The sequence below is a fragment of the Suricata suricatta genome, chromosome 8 (assembly GCF_006229205.1).
Source record: "Suricata suricatta isolate VVHF042 chromosome 8, meerkat_22Aug2017_6uvM2_HiC, whole genome shotgun sequence".
In the NCBI taxonomy this organism is placed as follows: Eukaryota; Metazoa; Chordata; class Mammalia; order Carnivora; family Herpestidae; genus Suricata; species Suricata suricatta.
This window is the reverse complement of record NC_043707.1, coordinates 42,919,196-42,937,093: the sequence shown is the minus strand read 5'-3', so window position 1 is coordinate 42,937,093 and position 17,898 is coordinate 42,919,196. Positions and strand designations below refer to the sequence as shown.

At 43.5% G+C, this 17,898-nt stretch overlaps 1 protein-coding gene and 1 long non-coding RNA gene across 5 annotated transcripts in view; one reads left to right on the top strand and one right to left on the bottom strand.

Annotated features, from left to right (window-relative positions):
• Window positions 1-1,867, bottom strand: part of NOTCH2 (notch receptor 2) — a 155,107-nt gene extending 153,240 nt beyond the window's left edge. For all 3 annotated transcript variants that reach the window (XM_029948357.1, XM_029948358.1, XM_029948359.1), the window contains exon 1: window positions 1,527-1,867. In XM_029948357.1, the coding sequence (XP_029804217.1) occupies window positions 1,527-1,599 (73 nt within the window). In that variant the 5' untranslated portion in view covers window positions 1,600-1,867. The remainder of the gene's footprint in view (window positions 1-1,526) is intronic.
• LOC115299069 lies at window positions 1,447-16,604 on the top strand. 2 transcript variants are annotated; one of them, XR_003911976.1, is made up of 5 exons: window positions 1,447-2,105; window positions 10,705-10,765; window positions 10,859-10,966; window positions 14,705-14,856; window positions 15,469-16,604. It is a non-coding gene; the product is annotated as an uncharacterized LOC115299069 (long non-coding RNA). The 2 variants fall into 2 exon arrangements; XR_003911975.1 differs by having other exon boundaries at window positions 10,578-10,765.
• Window positions 16,605-17,898: the final 1,294 nt, after the last annotated feature.

Genomic DNA, 17,898 nt, shown 5'->3' with positions numbered 1-17,898 from the left:
TTTCCAAGAAGGATCTAGTTCGTGCTGAACAACCCAGTGCTTTGATAAATAACCTTGTTCTCTTTTAAACATCTGTGATTGGCATGTCAACTACCTGTTAACAATGAACAAAGAGCAAATTTTTCTGAAGCTCATCATCTTCTTAACTTTTTCTTTGCAAAAAGACATTGTTCGTGTACTAGTTTTTTGTTTCTGTTCAAGGTAAAAAATCTTCCTTCAGATTAGGCTAGGGAAAGAAGAGGGCCCTCTCAGTTTCACAAAAAGGCACAAGCACAGTTCATAAAAAATAAAACACACCCCAGCCCTGAAAAGCACTTTCTGAATACCTTCTGACTGCCATGGATTTAATATACATTCTCTTAATTAATCCCATTAGCTGGGTAATTTCATTCCCATTTGATTGGTGAGTTCATACAGCAGAGCGGGATTTGAACCCGGGATTAGGGAGCATGTCTCCAAAATCTCAGCCCTTTCCCCTAAACAGCCAGGAGAAATTCGGAGTAAGACTGTGGGTGGGATGAATAAAACGCGATTCGAGGTCCTCGGTCCAACCGGGTTCAGAAAGACTGTTGCAAATATCCAACCATAAAGACGCTTTCCGAGGAAGCACTTTGAATCAACGTATCCACTTTTCCTCGCCCGCCCCTGCCCCACCCCCAACAATGCCAAAAGAGCCGCAAATGCCGCTGCCAGGTTGGAGGAGTTGGGGATCGTCACACCACATTCCTGGGGCTGGACACGGCCTCTGAAACAGCGCCCGAGCTCAGCGCCTCGGAAAGAATAACAGCAGTTGAGATTTTTAAATCATGTGGCCCAGCCTGCAGCCGGCCACACCAGTTTCCCTGCTGCTCCTGCCTCCACCTTTCAAAGACTCGAGCGAAACACCATGGATTCCTGGGGACCACGGATTCCGAGGGTCCGAAGTCAGGGGCGCGCCGCGACACCCTGTCCCCGTGCAAACCAAACCCGCCCACCCGCACCGTGTGTGCCTCCCCCTGGCAAAGCGAGGTCTGGCCGGGAAGGTAGGTGCAAGCCGTTGGCCTCGGAGGCCCTGCCCCTGCTCCCTGCACGCCAGAGTCGGGCATTCCTTTGCTCAGCCCGTCGGCGGCCCGCGGCCCGCGAGTGTTCGTCTCGGGCAGCCGGCCTCGGCTCTCGCTCGACCCCAGGAAACGCGGAACCAAAAGGGCAAAACAGCCCCAAAGTCTCCAAACTCAAGTGCTTGGGAAAGCGAGTTTCTGAGTCTCGCGGTCCGGCCCCCCTTCTGCGGAGGAGGCGTGTGTTGGGGCGCGGGGGCGTCGGAGGCGTCGGAGCGCGCGGGGGAGGGGGCCCTGCACGGTCCAAAACTTTTGGGAACCGAGTGGCCTCGCTCGGAACCCGGCCTTCTCGCGGAGACAAGGACGGAGGAGGGCGGGGTAAGGGGGGGTGGGGGCGGATGGAATGGTCGCCCCAGGTGGCCGGCCGTACCGGCGGGGCGCGGGGCGCGGGACCCGGCGCAAAGGACAGCACCCCACGGCCCCGATACTCACCACGCGCGGGGGCCGCGAGGAACAACCAGAGCGCCAGCAGCGCCCACAGGGGAGCGGGGAGCAGGGCGGGCATCTTCTCGGTCGCCTCCTCCTCCGCCGCCGCCGCCTGCGCAGATCCACATGGGGAGGGGGTCCCCACCGAGGGTCCCCCCACTCCCTCTCCCCTCCTCCTCCTGCTTCTGCGGCTCCCGGACTCCGCTGCGCCCCGAAGCTCAGGCGTAAACGCCTCCACTCCTTGCAACCCAAGGCTGCCGCTCCTGAGCCGCCGCCTCAGCCGCCGCCCGAAGTTTGGCTGAAACTTTCTCGGCTGTGCAGTGAAGCAGCCTCGTGTGTCCTTCCGCCTCGGCCGCCTCCTCCCGCCGCAAACCCCGCCCCCTGTCGCAGCGGCCGGGCCCCGCCGCCTTCGGCACCCAGGGGTTTCCCGCAGGAAGAAGCGCCGGCCCGAGCTGCGCGCGGAGGGATCTACTACGAGTCCTCCGACGGCCCCTCCAGGCTTCTCTGACCCGCGTCGGGTCTGGAAGCGCCTTAACTCACTCGGCGCTGGACTGCGTCCCCTGGGCCGGGCCTCTGCTGGAGGAGGTGGGTGGTAGGACCCTGAACTTCAGACGCTAGGGTTGCCGAGATCGTGAACTTGCTGGAAGGGACGTGCCTCATCCAGTGAGAGAGGTATCGCCCCCACACACCCACGCGCACACACACTCCCGGGCTAGCTGGAGGAATGCGGTGGACGAGGACCAGCGCTGTCACAGAAGGAAATGGGGGCTAAGGCGCCAAAGGCCATTGAAGAAGAACGCGGCCACCATCAGGGTTGTGCCGCACCACTCATTCATTCAGTCAGTCAGTCAGCAGAGAGCTGCTCACCGCCATACTTGGCGTAGCAGTGTGCTGGGCGCAGTGGAACCGTCCCACGGACACGGGATGCACAAATTTTTGAGGAGAATCCTGCAGAATTCGGGGAAGGTTTGGCTAAAGACATTCATTGTAACATTGTTTGTAAAGACCAAAAATTGGAAGCCACCTAAAATCCCGCCCATAGATGAATAGATGAATAACGTGTAGTGAGTGTATTTATAAAATGGAATGGAATACAGCAAGTGAAGAGGCGATATTCATATATGTCAGTAGGGATAAATCAAGAATTAAATGACAGTGAAAAGCTCAGTGCAAGAGGAGATATAAATATTCATGAATATTTAATGTTTTTCAAACTTATACCATCTATTATTATAAATGCACACCACACTATATATACTATACATATTATACTATAGTATAAAGATATTATATATACCATATATATAATGGACTATACCACACCCTATATATAATAGAATACTAGATATATGATAGAATGTTAGATTATATATACTATATTATTATATGATATATAATATAATAGAACATTATCATTATATGTGATAGAATATTAGATATATAACAGAATATTATATATTATATGATAGAATATTATATATTATATATAACAGAATATTATATCGTATGTATAATAGAATATTATATGTTTTATATACATGTAATGAAATATTACATATTATGTATATAAAATAGAATATAACCAGAATAGTGGTTACTTCCAGGGCAGGATGGGTACATATGGACTTACTACCTGTAAGAAAAAAGCTGAGAAGGAAACAAGCAGAAGGGTCGGTGTGGTTGTAGCATTCCAGAGGACAGCTGCCATAAAAGTAAAGGTACAGATAAGGGAATAAGAAGATGAGTTCAGACACTATTTGCATTTACAGGAATCCAGCAGGGAAGGGGGGTTGGGACCAGATTAGTAAGGTCTTGAAGGACAAGCTGAAAAGGGGGAAGAGCAGTCATCCATCAGAGCATAGTGAGACCTGATGGAAAGAAAAGTTGCTCTTGATAATCCTGTGCAAAATTGATTGTCAGGAGCAAAAGGTGAACTGGAGTCCCAGGGCCAGTCAGGAGTTTGTGAAACACTCCAGGCCTGGGGTGATGGAGGCCAGAACCAATGAGGTAAATGTCAGAAAGGAAAGGAAGAGATGGATCTGAGACAATCTTGGAGGGGCCGGGGGAGGGGGGAGAGTACAACTATGTGACTCATTGAATGAGGGAGTCTAGGATTCTATTGGGAAGGAGAATCCTACCCATGGGCCTCTCCCTGTCCCTTACAGGATAAACACTAAACTTTTAAAAGCCGTAAATACCAGGCCTTGACTTCATTGGGCCCCATCTCCCATCCTCTCTGGCCCCATTGTGAACTTTACACAATATCAATACTGAACGACTTGAGATTCCCTCAAACGTATCTTCTTGTTTCAGTCTCTGTACCTTCTGTTCCCTGGGCTTGGAAGGACTCCTTTCACCTCTCCCCTCCTTCCCTTAGTGAACTTCCAATCGTCATTAAGGCTTCAGTCCTGAGAAGGCTTTGCTGACACTGTAGCAAATTCTTCCTCCTCAGAGACAGTCTCTCCAATGTACTGCTTCCTTATCTTAAGGCAATGTCTATTTTTTACACAGGACTGCTGGTATTTCTGCCTTCTCATCTAATTAGGAAGTCCTTATGGGCAAAGACCCTGGCCTTAGTTATTCCCAGGGTCTATCACGTAATAGATGTTGAACTAGAATGTAAAACAATGCTAAGCAGTGCAAGTCAGTGTGATTATAGGCTGGATTTGAAGAAACCCTTTATAAAAGATGAGCAAGCACTATTATTGAAAGTAGTCACCTTGGGATGCTAGAAACTCTTTTCAAAAATAACGTAATCAGTTGAAATAGCTTTGGAATTTCCCTTGTGCAAATATGTTCAAAGAAAGAAAATAACACAATTTTTTAGTTGTTGACCCATAGCGTTAGCAGCTAGGACATTCTCTTTACTCACTAAATATAGTTCGTGTTGACTTGGCTCTATAGAAGTTTTAAACATCACCTGCAAAGACTAGATTTGTCACTATTAAAATATATTCAGAAAAATGTGAGGTACTCATCCCCAAAGAGCAGCTCTGGAAATTACTGAGGTTATGACATTATTAAAACAGGTACGTGGTTTCCCAAGGTGATTGTTTCTTATTTTTTAATATTTATTCAATTTTTGAGAGACACAGACAGCACAAGGAGGGGCAGAGAGAGGGAGACACATGATCTGAAGCAGGCTCCAGGCCCTAAGCTGTCAGCACAGAGCCCGATGCGGAGCTTGACCCAATGAAGTGTGAGATCAAGACCTGCGCTGAAGTTGGCTGCTTAACCAACTGAGTTGCCCAGGCGCCCCCAAGGAGACTGTTTTAAGGAAAGTAATTATTATGTTCACATATAACATTTGTTGGATTTGTTATAATTTCAAACTTAGTGCACACATTCCCATAAGGACAAGAGGAATAAAGAATAAATGTTATGAATAAAAGTAGGAGAAGGATATTACCAAAGAGGTGTTATGAAAGACATGTTTTAAAGGAAACTATGGATATAAATTAGTCAAAACAAAACAAAATGGGAGCTGAAAATCAAGGGGAAGATTGGAGGTGGCAAAGACAGAGAGGATAACAAGTCAGTCCAACCCATCATGTATCATTTTGATGAATATTGCCAGATCCTGTGTGAGTAGCTGAGGGACAAAGACAGACAAGTAACCAACAATAAAGATCCAACATGCCATCGACAATGTTGTGGTTCACAGAGAAGGGACGATGAGTGGTGTCCCAGCCTAGGAGTGGACAGGGAAGGTTTCTGGGAAGACCTCAACTGCTGGACTAAGAATTGAAGGACCAAAAGATTCATCAGGTAAAGAAGAAAAGAGTTCTCATGTTTAGAAATCCAAGGCTATTTCAGATGTAGGGAACAGGTATAGAGGCAGGCAAACAGTAAAGACCTGAACCTGTTCTCTAAAGTGGGAAGATAAGAACTTATGCAGGAGCTGTAGGGAGGCAGAAAAGATGGGGTCCCAATACTAGTAATGGTTTAGATGGAAGAGGAAATGTAGGCCAGGGAATCTGCAATAACCGTAGTATCTTGAGGCATGAGGGGCTATTCCCAGATATAGGAAATATAAGAGAAGGAAAAGGAAGTTTCATAGAGTAGATAAACAGGCAAGAGACCAATGTAGCTGAAACAGGGAAAGCTACATTCAGGTGTGGTAGCCCTGCTTTAGGACCCCGACCGATTAGCAGGATGGAATTGCACCGAAATACACTTTCTCCTGTTGCCCTTCCCACAAAGCTAAGCCTAAATTCTACCATGTACAGTTAGGTGACTATTTCCCTAATCCCTGTAGGGAACCAGGGGTCATGTGGTGCTGTCTCAAAACTCAAGTTGCAGCCGAGAACATGAAATGCCACAATCCGCCTGGAGATGTCAGTCCCCAATGTACTCAACAATTTGATTACTCGGCTGGATTTGGGAATGGCCTTCCCTAGAACAGTGCTTCTAGGCAAAGCAAATCCTACTTGCTAGGAGACACAGGCAGGAAAATATTCAGGTGATCCCATAACTAAGGAGCTATTGGTATTTCTTAAAGTTTCACAACTTCACTGAATCAAAGAAAAATAGGATTGCACAAACTTTCATCTGAAACAAACAAGCCAAAAAAAAAAAAACCTCAGTCTTGGGGCTCAATTAAAATCTTCAGACCATTAGCAATAGAAAAACATGAATAAGGACCAGCACTAGTTTTAATTTTAGTCAAAACTAAAAATATTCATAAATGTCTTTGCTAATTAAAACTCAAGTAAAAATTGCCTCCCAAAAGAAATGCAGAATTAGGCACTTACTTCTTCTTAGGTCTGTTATCTCAGATCCAGTAGGCTACCAAACCCCTCAAAGACAGAGAGCTTACATTGTCCATTTTGCCCCAGTTCCTAGCACAGTAGTACACATAAAGTGATCATAGTATATGCTTTGAGTAAATGCTGAATGAGGAACATATATGTCTATATGAATTGGAGAGGGATGCATAATTGTCTAGATCTTTTGGAGAAACATATGTTGGATCGGTTAAACACTATAGACGTTGAAGAAGAGATTGTGGGGTACTTAATCAAGCCTAAAGCCTAGGTTGAACTACTCCACACATGTACTCCACACATCTCCCCATGTAACCCAGGACCCCAGAGATGTGTGATAAAATGTGTGTGGAAGCAAGAATTAAAAGGAAGATTTCTTTGCAAAATAATACCTTGAATTTGTGCAGTGCTTTAGGCTTTCCAGAACACTTTTAAGTATATTATCTTATTTGATTTACAAAGCAGTCATGGGAAACAGCCAAACCAGTCATTATTATCCCCCATTTCACAGATGAAGAAACTGAGATAGAGTTTAAGTGCCTTGCCCGAAGTCAAGTAAGTAATTAATGACAGCTGAGACAAAACCCCTATTTCTTTTTTTTTTTTAAGGTCTTGCTGGGTTTATTGTGTAGGATTTCCAATATTTTTTTTCTTTTATAGTTTATTGTCGAGTTGGTTTCCATGTAACACCCAGTGCTCATCCCCAGAAGTGCCCTCTTCCATGCCCGTCACCCCTCTTCCCTTCTGCCACTCCCCCATCAGCCCTCAGTTTGTTCTCAATATTCAAGAGTCTCTCATGGTTTGCCTCCCTCTCCCCAACTATTTTCTCCCTTCCTCCCCCACAATCCTCTGTTAAGTTTCTCCTGTTCCTCTTATAAGTGCAAACATATGGTATCTGTCCTTCTCTGCCTGACTTATTTCACTTAGCGTGACACCCTTGAGGTCCATCTGGCTACAAATGGCCAGATTTCATTCTTTCTCATTGACATGTAGTATTCCACTGTATATATAAACCATATCTTCTTGATCGGAAGAATCAGTTGATGGACATTTAGGCTCTTTCCATGATTTGGCTATTGTTGAAAGTGCTGCTATGAACATTGGGCTACATGTGCCCCTATGCATCAGCACTTTTGTATTCCTTAAAACCCCTACTTCTGACTTCTTATTCAGTCTCATTCTACTGGCTCTTCCTAAAACATAACAACAGTTATGAAGCACATCCTAGATGATCTTTAGTGAGGGTACCTCTGGGCAAAGGGCCAGCAGCGTTACCATATTAGTGAAGTCTACCATATTGGGACAAAACGAGCTGACTCGCTGTAATTAGGAAGCCTAAGCAAGCAAATACGCTCTTTGGCTTAAACACATCTTTTGAGAGTCTACCCTCTGCAAAGCACATCCTTGACTCTATAGCAATACAGTCATGCATTCAGATCCAGCCCCTGTTCTCTGGACATTACAGTGCATTGAGGAAGGCCAACATACAAACAACGTAACTACAGCAGAGATAAAGCATGGGGCTGTGGGAAAGTAGAGAGCATTGTGATTAATCCTAAGGTCACTTTCATTTTATCCTGTCCCCAGCCTACAAGATATGAATGAACTGAGGTGGCCTGTACAGCTGGACTGTAAGGAGTGTAAACACAGGAAGCATCTCTTATTCTTGTTCATAAAGCCCACGGTAGTCAGTTCTTGTCTTGGAGAGTAAGTGCACAGTAAAGTCCTACATTCTGAGAGGTCCACCAGGTTCACTCGAACAGAGGACAAGTTCCAGAAGGCAGGAGCTAATCTCAGGATTCAAACAAGCTCTGAAAATTAGGAGCCAATCAGAAACTTCAATTGTCTTTGCTCTGATTAAGGTTATAAATAATATAAGACTGTAATCTGAGCTTCTTGACATATTTTTACCCTTTTAGGAATGTGAGTGTCTCAATTTAATTGATGTCAAGAGGCTCCTGGATGGCTAAGTCGGTTAAGCATCCGACTTCAGCTCATGTCATGAGCAGTGACGCTTGTGAGTTCAAGCCCTGCTTTGGGCTCTGTGCTGACAGCTCAAAGCCTGGAGCCTCCTTCAGATTCTGTATTCAGATTCTGTGTATGTCTCTCTCTCTCTGTCCCTCCCTTGCTTGCACTCTGTCTCTCTCCCTCTCTTTCTCTCTCTCAAAAATAAATAAACATAAAAAATTTTTAATTGATGTAAAGAAGAGGAAAATTTAAGATTGTCCTTGTATAATGAACTGTTCATGCATATATAGTACAGGATCAATGGTTCCTTAACTAGGAATCCCAAATTCTCTGCTATCCATGAGATAAGCAGGTAAGTTAGTACAGAAATGCCCACTTTAGCATTACTTTACTTAAAATTTTCTTTTAAGTAACTTATGCTAGGAGGTATTATAATTCAATTACTAAGTGGATGTATACATTTTATATATAATGATACCAAAAAAGGATTGACCTGTATGTACCAGGACATCTCCCCAAGTTCAAAAGCAGCGTAAATCCACAACTGTGTAATTATCAAACCACAATATTACTGGATGACTCCCAGTGCTTCAGTCACTAAAATGGTTATGCAACTGTACATATTTATTAAATGTTAAGGTGTTTGTTCCCAGAGACTATTCACATGTTTCTACCCAACATTCTTATATCCTTTTCTCACAATTAGCCAAGAAATTCTTGAGCAGTGAGGTCCAGGCATACAGAAAGTTTCCACCTTAAGGTATGAAAAAAAAATCTTCATTCTGAGTACAGATCACATCGAACTCTCCTGAAGCAGAAGAAAAGGGAGCATTTTCTTATTATGTGGAATTCATAGTGGTTAACTAAGTATGAGGAGGGGGGCATCACAAGTAAGGGAAAGGAATCTCACTTTTAAAAGCGAGCATAAAAAATCTTCTAAAGTAATTCATCAGGAGATAATTAATGGCTGGCAACAGGTATTTATAATGGAAGCGTACATGGCCTTAACGATAGGGTTCGCTTCTGAAAACATTCTAATTAAAAAGGGAAAGAGTAATTTTATAGGAAAGTACAAATCAGTGGTGTGTATGTGTGCTAATGAGTGCAGAGACAGAGGTGGTGATTGCTGGGCTCAGAGCAGGTATCTGTTGCTGAAGGTAATGACCTTGTAAAATATACACATCGGGTTTCCAACAAAGCTGAAAGTACATCATTATTACTCATGAATGTGGGGTGGAATGTAAAATTGGAATTCAGAAGGTGAGGGGTGGTTGTTCTTGATCTGGATACCAACTTGGCTTTTAATCATTCTGATTTTTGTGAAGAATAATGTAATAGGACAACTCTGTTCTCTGGCTCAGATGCCTGGTCTAAGCACTTTTCTTTCAGAACTTTGACTTTTTCCCTTTTATCCTACTTACTAAAAGTCTAAGCAAGAAAAGAAGAACAGATGCTAGCAAGACAGAGAATAGTCCCCACATTAAGATTTACATCTGGGTCTGGGAAAATACACTTCATTGCCTAGAAGGGCCCTGTAGACAGTTCACACCTCTGTTGGCTTCTTTTGCAAGATATAGTTACCTCAAAAGAACCTTCCTTAATTGAACTCTTATGGTCTGGACTACTGCCTGTCTACAGATGACTATCATTTAAAAGTATGTACTAAAAGCAGCAGTTGGGGGTGTAGATCTTTTTTAAGTAAGTGGAGGAATGGACAGCAGAAACACAGACTGGCTTATGTAAACTCCCAAGTACTGCAACAGGCAGACAACCTTCAAGTTTCAAACAGCAAACTTGGAACACGCAAAAAGTAGTACAGTTCCTTACGCATCCTCTGCATGGGTTTTTGAGGAGAAAAGGGAAGTACGAAGAGTTGAACAGAAGAAAAACAGAAGAGTGGGAGAGGAAGGTGAAAGGGTGCTCAGGAGTCATATGCACCTGGTTAGAAGGGGGGAAGTAGAACAAACACAAGCAAAAGAAGAACCAACATGGAGTTCCTCCTTGCACATTTCCCTCTTCCCTCCTGAAGGCCTGGAGTGAACCCAGAGCCTTGCTCTAGAGGTGATAGACAACCATCCTGAGGACAGGACACCTCCCTGAATTCCCTTGAAAGAATTAAAAGCTCCCCGATGCAAATCAGTTACCTTCTATGATAAATATTTGTGGATGATAATAACATTAGTCACATTAATAATGATAATGGCAAGAAACATTAGTGGAATGCCTACTATCTGTTAGGCACTGTATTAAGCACTTTGCCTGCTTTATCATTTGTAATGGCCCAGCCAGCTCATGAGTACATATTATTGTTCCCATTTCACAGGCAGAAAATGAAACCCAGAAGTTGCCCAAGAGCACACAGCTGCTAAGCAGTGGCACAGCCCAGGTCCACCTGAATACCTCCAGTGCCACATAAGTGACTTCTGCAAATTATGTCTGCCTGCCCACAGGTCTCTGAGGCCACAGCCCTTCGGTTCCACCCATTGTTTGGACTACTTGCCTGAGCACGGAGTAAGTTGTCCCCTAATCATTTATTGTAAGCCTGGTCTCCCAAGTTCACTGAAACAAGGGCTTGATCATATACCTCCTTTGTGCTCCCTACAGCAGGATTGCCCAGTCTCTTGCTTGCCAGCCTCCAACCCTGGGACAACTCAAGGACTTCATTTCCCTGCCTTTGCCACTCAGAGGAGAGAAGCTGAGACAATTCTACAGGTTGGTTCCACACTACTTTTTTTTTATTTCAAAATACTCTCTTCTAAACGTACCAAATAAAAGACAAAGGCAGTAGGGAAAGAACCAATTCTATTTATTTCCATATTTTTATATAAATATATACATTTTTAATTTTTTTATGTTTATTTTTAAGAGACAGAGTGCTCATGGGAGAGGGGCAGGGAGAAGGAGACACAGAACCAGAAACAGGCTCCAGGCTCTGAGCTGTCAGCACAGAGTCCGATGCGGAGGTTGGACCCAGCAACTGTGAGATCATAACCTGAGCTGCAGTCAGAAGCTTAACTGACCGAGCCACCCAGGGGCCTCTAAATATATATATATATATACATATTTAAAAATTAGGGATGCCTGAGTAGCTCAGTGATTAAGCGTCCGACTTCAGCTCAGGTCATGATCTCATGGTTCTTGGGTTCAAGCCCCGCATCAGGCTCCATGCTGATAACTAGCTCAGAGCCTGGAGCCTGTCTTCGGATTCTGTGTCTCCCTCTCTCTCTGACCCTTTCCTGCTCATGCTCTCTCTCTCTCTCTCTCTCTCTCTCTCTCAAAACTAAATAAATGAACATTTAAAAACTCTTTTAAATTTTAAAATATAAAAGGAAAACCTCCTATAATATCATCACCAATTTTGGTAGTTTTATTCAGGCACTCCTTCCTATGTACCTTTCAAATAGTTGTAATCATGAGGTACACCGTTTTTAGCCTGCTTTCTCAGCTAATTCATATAGATCATAGATCTTCTTCTGTGTTGCTACATAGTTGTCATATGTAATATTGTTATTGTCTGCATTATATTCCAGCATTGATGAAAGGTAGAGCTCGAATGCTTTCTGCAGAGATAGCCCCTGCAGACAGTCCAGCCACACTGCTTCCATTGCCGAAGACAGAGGAGTGAATGGGCAGGGCCTTCGGCAGCTATAACAAACCAGGCCCAAATACTCCTCAACCCCACTGCTGCTCTCTAACCTCACTACCCCAGCCCCCACCTCTAAGACATGTGTGGCTCTTTACCACTCTCCTCGGCCTCTTTCCCTCTTTCTGTTCCCTGTTTCCTCCCCAGCAAAAGGCCTCACTTCCCACTTCAATAAAGACATCTCTTAGCTCAAATATCCCCTGCCCTGTAAAACTGCCCCAAGCCTTCCCCATTTCTACACTGGCAGACCATCAAAGAGCTCCTCCCAACCTCTCTCCCTTAACCTCACCACCTGGCTCTTATGTTCCCACCTTTCCTTCCTGTCCATATATCTCAGAGAAATGTCTTTCCTGTATTCCAATGCTAATCCTTCTGCATTAACCATGGATTTCATCCCCTTCTGACTTTTCCAAGACCATCCTGCTATTCATTATCCATCTGCCCCCACCGTCACTGTCATTCATTTCTTCTCCTCTACTGGCTTAATCCCCTCAGCCAACAATTTTCCTCCAGCCTTAATGCACATGCATGTACACACACACACAATTACTTTCTATTGTTGGCTTAGACACATTTCTCTTTCCTTTCACTCATAAACCTCTTAAAAGAGTAGTTTCTCCCTTGCTGCTCTTACTTCCTCAACCCATTATAGCTTTCTGTTTCTACATTTATTGAGCATCTCCTATATGAAAACAATGGAGAAATAGAGATGAACAAGGCAGTCAGTCCCTACACCTGAAGAGCTTCTAGCTAGTGGAGAAGACAGTAAACCAAACAAAATAACACAATAAAATAAATGCCATTGTAGAAATATGCACAGCAGCATTCATAGAAGGGCTTCCTGGAGGAAATTGGAAAGACTTCCTAGGAAAGTGGCTTTTGAGTTAGGCCTTGAGCATTCGATATTGCCAGGTAGAGATGATCTATATATATATTCAGAGAGAGAGGGAGAGTTGGGGAGAGCCTACCACTGACAGATGGAATGACTTATGCAGAGGACTAAGAAACCATGATGTTGACAAGTATTTAGGACTTCAGCTCAGTTATTGGGAGAGTTGTCCCTGGTAAGGACTGCTTAGAGAAGAGATGGAGAAAGATGTGTTCAGGCATGTATCAGAATCATCCAGAGGGCATGCAAAAATACCAATTGTGGTGCTCCCCTGCCAGAGTTTTAAGGTGAGGTGTGGGATGAGGCTGGGTAATCTGCATTTCCAGCAAGTTCCTGGGTGATACTGATGCCTTTGGTCTGGAGACCACACTTCGAGGACCACTGACTTAGTAACATGGTTTCTGCATAAGTTATTTTAGTGGGGTTACTTTGGGATGTCACCAAAGACTGCCAAATCCAATGAACTCTTTCTCAGTCCTCATCCTCCTTGACCATTTTCAGCATCTGACACAATTGATGATTTTCTTAACAGTCTCCCAGCTTTCAGTCTCACCTTCCTTTGTACATTCACTACACTGCAGTCCATAGGACTGTCCAAAATGTAAGTATAATCCCATCGCTCTGTACTTAAAACCCACCAGTGACTCCCAACCCCTATTGTAGTTAGAACCCAGACTTCATAGGCTGACACAGAAAACTCTTGGCATCTGGGCCAATTTACCTCCTCTACCTGCCCTTGTGTTACACAGCTCATGTTTCAAGAACATCAAACTATAGGCCAGTCAGTCTGTAGACACACTGTATGCTCATGTGGTCTTCACTACTACATATGCATTTTCCTTTGCCTTGGATATCTTTACTGCCTTCCCTCCTCCACCCTATCTTCCCCTTGGTCTGTGGAATCTTAGCTTAAGGCCTAGCACAAATGTCATCTCCTCTGTGAAGGCTTTTTCAAATTTGTTGTGCCTTTCCCTGAGTCACTCTACCATTGGTTTCTGCATAATACAAATACCTTTTAACAATTAGTTGAACATAGAACTATAATAGTGGGATCTTCTTGAGTGTATGGTCAAAGTCTATTTATTATTTTTGTCATTCTCATACAAAACAGTCAATATAGGTGTGTTAAATGAATATTGGGTACATGGCCCACACTCAGTGATTATTTTGATTAGTGATTTAGGTAGGCGCTCCATGCCTACCTAGTGGAACCCAGCCACCACCCAGTGGGTATGCAGGCAAAGAGGAGGTAGACATAAAGACAAACTTTGTTAATGAGCAAGAGTCAAACATGCCACCTCACAGCCACCTGACACTCTGACTGAGAGGTTGAACCACAAGCTTATATTTTCCATGACTCTCTCTTTCTTTGATGACATACCAGTTTGTCAGCTCCATGGACTGGGCAGTTAGGCAGCTGCCTTTCTTGCTTTTGGCAGAATAGTCTCCAAAGGACTTATCCAAAGCTAAGGATCAACATCTGTGGAGACTGAACAGGAAACACTTTGGTTGCTTGGCTTGGTGGGTACACTACCAGCAGACCGCCATTTACCTTTGATTCCTGGTCTACTGCTGAAGGTTACTGGGGATTCTCTGCCTTTGGGAAGAATAGATCCTTTCCGTTCTTCTCTGGTTCTCACTCTCTATCACCCTCCTCCCTCTCTCCCTCCCTCCCTCTTCACCTTGCCCCTGTATATTCTGATTGTTGTGGTAACCAGAAGGTTGCTGGGGATTCTCTGCCTTTGGGGAGAATAGATCCTTTCCGTTCTTCTCTGGTTCTCACTCTCTATCACCCTCCTCCCTCTCTCCCTCCCTCCCTCTTCACCTTGCCCCTGTATATTCTGATTGCTGTGGTAACCAGAAATAAAACAGGCCTGAATTTCTAAGTGACCAGCCTGCATTCTTCTCATTCTCTCAGGATACCATAATGTTAAGGAAGCATCTAATGAGCTCAGAACCCCCGGGCCCTTTGTCACCTGGCCTTTTACCATCTCTGGGAAATGTGTGACTGACACATGCTAGATATTTTGGATACATGATCCCATTAGATCCTCATAACATTCCTGCAAGGTAGGTGTCTTTATCTCCATTTAACAAATGAAGATGTAACATTACATATTGACTACACTCAAATAAAAAAAAAAACTCTTTCAAGCCACGCAAATACAAATACTGAGGCTCAAAGAGGTTAAACAACATAGCCAAGGTCAATAAGCTAATAATGGTACGGGCAGATGAATCCAGATTGTAATAATTCCAAAGCCTCTATGTTTTTCATTATTCATGCCATCTTGGAGAAATGAAAAGGCTGCAAATTATAGAGCCAGTCAATATCACTCTGTAGGGATTAAGTTCAGGGCATCCTGATTTCCAAGGCAGCATTCAAATATGTACCATATTGAAAGAATTGTTTGATTGAGTATGTTGGATGTTCCATGAACTTATGAAAAAAAAATATGCTGAAGCTTTGATGTGAGAATTACCCAGTTCTGGAAAAGCTATTTACCTTTCTCATCAGTGTCCCTTACTCCTATACTCCTTATAGTCAATGGTGCCTTTCAGTTGTGGGCACCTATGCAGACATGCTTCCCTGTCTCCTAAAGTCATACATTTACTTTGTTCAGACTCCCACTCAAAGCTGTGTTTTAAAAATCGTCTCTTCCTTTCTTCTTTACCCTCCAGAGTACAAAGTATCTCCAGAAAGGAGGAATAAGACCATAACTACAGGCACAACTAATTTGACAAAATATAAATGATTGTTTATTTTTAAAACAATGCCAAATTCAATAAAACAATGATGTTTCTTTTTTTGCTGGTCAACTTGACACTTGAAGAGTAGGTTTTCCTGAATATTTCTCTGCCTAACTGGCGCTCTTGGCATTGCGAATAAACAGAGCTGATGATAACATCCATCAGAGAGCTAAGCACACAAAGTGGGTGATAAAGTCAACAAGAAGCTGAAAACAAGATTTACCATGGATAAGCTGCCAGAAGTTGGCTCTAGATTCTAAGTGTACCCTGGCTCATCCATCTTACCCCGTCAGCTTTCCACCCCAACGATGTCATCCCTGCTTCAGCACTCATGATAAGAGAAGGAAACCAGGAGAGAAGGAAAACTTAATAGTCAAGTACAGGAGATGAATACACAGCACAGACCATCTGACTAAGATAAAATGCAAAGACTCGGTGGTAAATTCCTACTGCATTCTATGAGAGAACAAAGAAGAGTATTTTAAAAGCCAGAACAACAACCAAGGGAAGGTCCTACTCTAGAAGAGCAAGCAGACACAAATGATTGCTGGGCTTCCTTTAAGCAACATTTTGTTTTGTGTCCTAGCCTACTTCAAGACCAGCTAAGCAAGGTCTAGAGCCTGTCTGTTGTATCAAAGACTTGAAATTGTTTTCCTTGGATTATTCCCAATCCTGTATTTTCCTTGCCTCTCTTTTCAAAAGTAGGTTAAGGATGTTCAGATTTCCCTTGAGCATCTTAATGAGTTAGTCATGATTACAATTGCATCTTTTAAATTGCCCAACCCATTGAAAGGCTGCCATGAAAGGAGCTTCTACAAACACAAGCTGGGCTGTGTTTTTCATTTTCTTATGTTGCAAAATGTGAATGAGGAGTTACCTCCAAGTGTGTGATTAGCATAAAAGGTGCTGAAGCAGAGAAGTCCGTGGACTACTGTCTGAATGGAAAATGTTGCTGTTGTTCCTGCAAGTAACACCTACACTGAGACTCAAATAAGGAGAAGCTTTCTGCTACCAAACGTGAAAGGGTTTCACAGAACTTGTGGCACATAATAAATGCTCAAAATTCGTTTGCTGGGTTGGAATCTTCTCCGTAATTCACTCAGTCAAGTAACCAACCTTGACTGCCTCTGTTTCCTCAACATCCACTCTTCTTGTCTTTCTCTTTGTGACTTGAATTTCACCTTCATTACCTAACATGGTGTTGCTGAACATTGTTTTTTTCATTCTTGCCCTCCTAATGAGCCTTTTCAGGCATTTTTAATTTGTTTCCTCCATGACATTTTAATACCACAGACATATTATTTTATCAGTTTATGTTCTGTGTTTCTATCTATAATTTACACATTAAAAAATTAAGTTGTCTCTCATCCCCTAAAAACCATTCTTACTCCTGTTGAAAATGCATAAACTGTCAGACGAGAGTAGACTGATTTAAGACACAGCAGAAACAGATCACAGAACTAAATGCTAAATGAAATAAATTTGGGGGAAAAAATCCAGGAAGATGGCAGGCATAAGAGTTTGTCTAGTTTAATTTTAGTCTGGATCAGGACAGACAGCTGGCCATAAACTTTAACCAAATAGGACATAGATTGGAAAAGGCAGGGTTTTTTTTTAATGTTTATTTGTTTTTGAGAGAGAGAGAGCGAGCAAGTAGGAGAGGGGCAGAGAGAGAGGGAGACACAGAATCTGAAGCAGGCTCCAGGCTCCGAGCTGTCGGCACAGAGCCTGACGTGGGGCTTTAATTCACAAATCATGAAACCATAACCTGGGCCAAAGTTGTATGCTTAACTGACTGAGTCACCCAGGTGCTCCTGGAAAAGGCAGTTTTGATGGAACATAAGAGAACATGGTTCAAGGCAAACAGAGGCATGGAGAATATTGGCCTACTGGGTCAGAGAATGCCTCATAAAGAGAAATCCCAATATCCAGAAACTTTCCAAGGCAAAGAACTTCCTTTTAGGTCTGTAGTCAGACTAGACATTTTCCTTGAATTCTAAAATACCCTTAGATTGACAAACTGACTGTGCCTTGTTGATGAAAATCTCTGGTTATTATAGGGAATGTGTCAAGTTGGTCCCTATATTCCTTGAGAACCACTGGCATCTCCCAGCACATTGAACCCTCTGTATCAGATGAAAGAACCACATCTTTCAACCTGACTTGGAGCTGTGTTGTGGTGTTCGTGTCCTTGGGCATTCAGGCAGGGTCATTGGATAAAAAGTCTGGTTTTCCTTTTCATCCTTTATCTTCTGGAGATCCTTCCTCCCCTGACCTAAAAGCAGGATAGGGCCTTGGCTGAGCCTCTTAAAGCTGTGCCTCCTGAAGCCCTTATGTTCTCTTAAAGGTCAAGTCCAACAA